Source organism: Capricornis sumatraensis, chromosome 1 (assembly GCF_032405125.1).
Source record: "Capricornis sumatraensis isolate serow.1 chromosome 1, serow.2, whole genome shotgun sequence".
Lineage (NCBI taxonomy): Eukaryota > Metazoa > Chordata > Mammalia > Artiodactyla > Bovidae > Capricornis > Capricornis sumatraensis.
In genome coordinates, this window is record NC_091069.1 from 13126144 (window position 1) to 13129887 (window position 3744).

The window sequence follows — 3744 nt, forward strand, 5'->3', positions numbered from 1 at the left end:
TGTTATATAGTAAATGATACATTATGTTCCTTACAGGTTCATACAGAAGAAATCATGAAGATGGCCAGGTGATGCAGTGTGATTAGAAGATGAGGAGCTAGAGGCAGTGAGTATAGAAATTATTTTGCGAAGTTTGTCACTGGAAGGAATAATTGGTAGTTGGGTGAAAAGACAATATTGAATGAAGGGCTTTTATAGTACAAGGGACTTTATCAGGGTATGTGGACTACACAGAAGAACCCATTAGAATGGATGGAAAGGAAGAAGGAAAGGAAAAAATTCTATAACAAATTCAGGGAGTAAAGTCATAGACTTAGGAAGGGCCGTGGTGCTCAGTTGAATTTAAGTCTTTAAGGAGCTTGAAGAATATACATAAATTGACTAGAATTGTTATGAGCTGTAACCTATGACCCATGACTTGCTTTTTGATTCAAACTCTTTCAGGAGGGCTCTTTGTCACTCATCATGGGCTGTGCCCCTAATGCTTCACATTCTCCAGTGTTCTTGCTTCTCATGTTCTCAGGAGCTGAAGTCCCCCCCATTGTCCTCTTTGTCCTGTTCCTGGCTATTTACCTGACCACCATGATGGGGAATGTGACTTTAGTGCTGCTCATCTCCTGGGACTCCAGGCTCCACTCACCTATGTACTATCTGCTCCGTGGTCTCTCAGTTATAGACATGGGGCAGTCCACAGTCATTCTGCCCCAGTTGCTGGCCCATCTGGTCACTCATGACCCAGCTATTCCTGCTGCCCGCTGCCTGGCCCAGTTATTCTTCTTCTATGTGTCTGGTGTTACAGACACACTTGTTATTTCTGTCATGGCTCTGGATCGATACATGGCCATCTGTGACCCTCTGCACTACCCTTCAGTGATGAATCGCCAATGTTGTGCCCGCTTACTGGCCTTGTGTTGGGTAGTGTCTGTGGTGCACACCATGCTGCATGTGGGACTCCTCTTGCCTCTCTCCTGGGCTGCGGATGCCGAAGGCAACGTTCACCTTTTCCACTTCTTTTGTGACCACCGACCACTTTTGCGAGCCTCTTGCTCTGACATCCATTCCAATGAACTGGCCATATTCTTGGAGGGAGGCTTCCTCATGATGGGCCCTTGTGCCCTCATTGTACTCTCCTATGTCCGCATTGGGGCCACCATCCTACGTTTGCCCTCAGCAGCTGGTCGCCGCCGTGCAGTCTCCACCTGCGGGTCCCATCTCACCATGGTTGGCTTTTTCTATGGCACCATCATCTGGGTCTACTTCCAGCCTCCTTCCCAGAACTCTCAGGATCAGGACATGGTGGCTGCTGTGATGTACACATCCATTACACCTTTGGCCAACCCTTTTGTGTACAGCCTTCGCAACAAGGATGTCAAGAGTGCATTCCATAGGCTGCTTAGAGGAGGGAGGGTGGCCTCCTGATTAGCCTGATGCTTTTGAACTGTGGTGTTGGAGAAGACTGTTGAGAGTCCCTTGGACTGCAAGAGATCAAACCAGTCAATCCTAAATGAAATCAACCCTGAATATTCATTGGAAGAACTGATACTGAAGCTGAAGCTCCAATACTTTGGCCACCTGATGTGAAGAGCTGACTCATTAGAAAAGACTCTGATGCTGGGAAAGATTGAAGGCAGGAGGAGAAGAGGGTAACAGAAGATGAGATAGTTGGATGGCATCTCTCACTCAATGGACATGAGTTTGAGCAAGCTCTGGGAGATGAAGAAGGACAGGGAAGCCTGGCGTGCTGCAGTCCATGGGTTGCAAAGAGTCAGACATGACTGAGCAACTGAACAGCAACAACAAACAGCCACGTTGGTTAGATGAAGAAAGAAGTGGGCAGATTTGAGCAGGGCTGCTTTTGGAGTTGAAAGTGGGGAATGGCCCGGGCAATGTATGGAACTCCAGTTTTAATTCTTGTTGATCTGGTGGTCTGACAGCTGTGAAAATTCCCGCATTCATGCCACACATGCTCAGGGCTTCCTCATTAGCAAGCCTCCAGAATTTTCCCTCTGGCCATTTATCTTCAGAGGATAGAAGTGCATCACTAAGCCTGGGTTATGTAATTCCAGTTGCAGAAATATGGGAATGATGTGAAATTCTGAGCTAAAGCAAAGACAGTGAAGTTAATTACAGTCACATTGAATTCTGTGAGCTGGTTTGTGGGGAGTGGGTTGGTGTATGTGAGAAAGTTAGTGAAAGAGAAGTTTGGGTAAATAGAGATGTCAATTTCCTACCTTTTTAATTAAGTGAGCAAATATATGCCCAGAAGTGAGTGTGAAACGGGGGCCATGATTCTATTATTCCACCCCTGAACCCCAGTTTCCGTGGGCTTCTCATGTTATGAATGTCTTATTCTGATGCATGTGAATTCTGTTTTGTATACTAATATTTTCAGTTAATTTTAATTTACATTTCTTAAAGTAAAATATATGAAGAAAATGCAAGCTAAATACTTTGCTGCATAATACAAGAAACAGTGAACTATTTAAACAATAGATAAAATAAATTGGTTGTACTTAGATTTTCGAGAACTAGACATTGACCTCTATTTTGTGATCTCTTAAATTTACAGTGATAATCATTGATATTTAATTGATATATAATTAACATGTGTCATTGGGTAAGTTTAAGGTGTACAATGTGTTCGTTACATTTATATACTGTACTTTGATTACCAGTATCCCCTCTAGCATATAATTATCATTTCTCTTTTGTGGTGGGAACAATTAAGATCTAGTTGCTTAGAAATTCAGGAGTTTATGATACAGTATTGTCTATATTTAGTCTGCTGTGCATTATTTCCAAGGCTTATGTATCTACTAGTTGTAGGTTTGTTCCCTTAAGCAACATCTTCCCAATTCTACCTGTAACCCCAACTCCTGGTAACCACCATTTTACTCTGTTTTTGTGATTTTATTTTCTTTAGATCCCATATATAAGTGGTATCTTACAGCATTGTCTTTCTCTGACTGACCTAATGTAGCATAATGTCTTCATAGTTCACCTGTGTTTCTGCAAATAGCAGGATTTCCTTCTTTCTCATAGCTGAGTAATATTCCATGGTATATATGTATCACATTTTCTTTACCTGTTTGTCCATTGATTGACTCTTAGGTTGTTTCCCTATCTTGGTTATGTTGAATAATGCTATACTAAACATGGGAGTGCCAGGATATGCCCAGAAGTGGGATTGCTGGATTGCATGGTAGTTATATTTAATTTTTTTTTGTTTTCCATAGTGGCTGTACTAATTTATATTTACACCATCAATGCCCAAGAGTTTCCCTTTTCTCCACATCTTGGCCAACACTTGTCTTTTTGATGATAGCCATTCAAACATGTGTGCAGTGCTGTTTCGTTGTGGGTTTAGTTTGCATTTCCCCAATGGCTTCCCTGATAGCTCAGTTGGTAAAGAATCTGCCTGCAATACAGGAGACCCTGGTTCTATTCCTGGGTCAGGAAGATCTGCTGGAGAAGGGATAGGCTACCCACTCCAGTATTCTTGGGCTTCCTCTGTGGCTCAGCTGGTAAAGAATCTGCCTGCAATGCAGGAGACCTGGGTTCGATCCCCGAGTTGGGAAGATCTCCTGGAGAAGGGAAAGGCTACCCACTCTAGTATTCTGGGCTGGAGAATTCCGTGAACTGAATAGTCCATGAGGTCACAAAGAGTCGGACACGACTGAGTGACTTTCACTTTCACTTTCAATGATTAGTGATGTTGAACACCTTTTCATGTACTTATTGGCT

General features: G+C 43.0%; 1 protein-coding gene across 1 annotated transcript; it reads left to right on the top strand.

Moving 5' to 3' along the window:
- Positions 1 to 465: 465 nt before the first annotated feature.
- LOC138082968 (olfactory receptor 1B1-like) lies at positions 466 to 1419 on the top strand. Its single transcript, XM_068976917.1, has one exon. The coding sequence runs from the start codon at positions 466 to 468 to the stop codon at positions 1417 to 1419; it is 954 nt and encodes a 317-aa protein (XP_068833018.1).
- The last annotated feature ends 2325 nt before the right edge of the window (positions 1420 to 3744 follow it).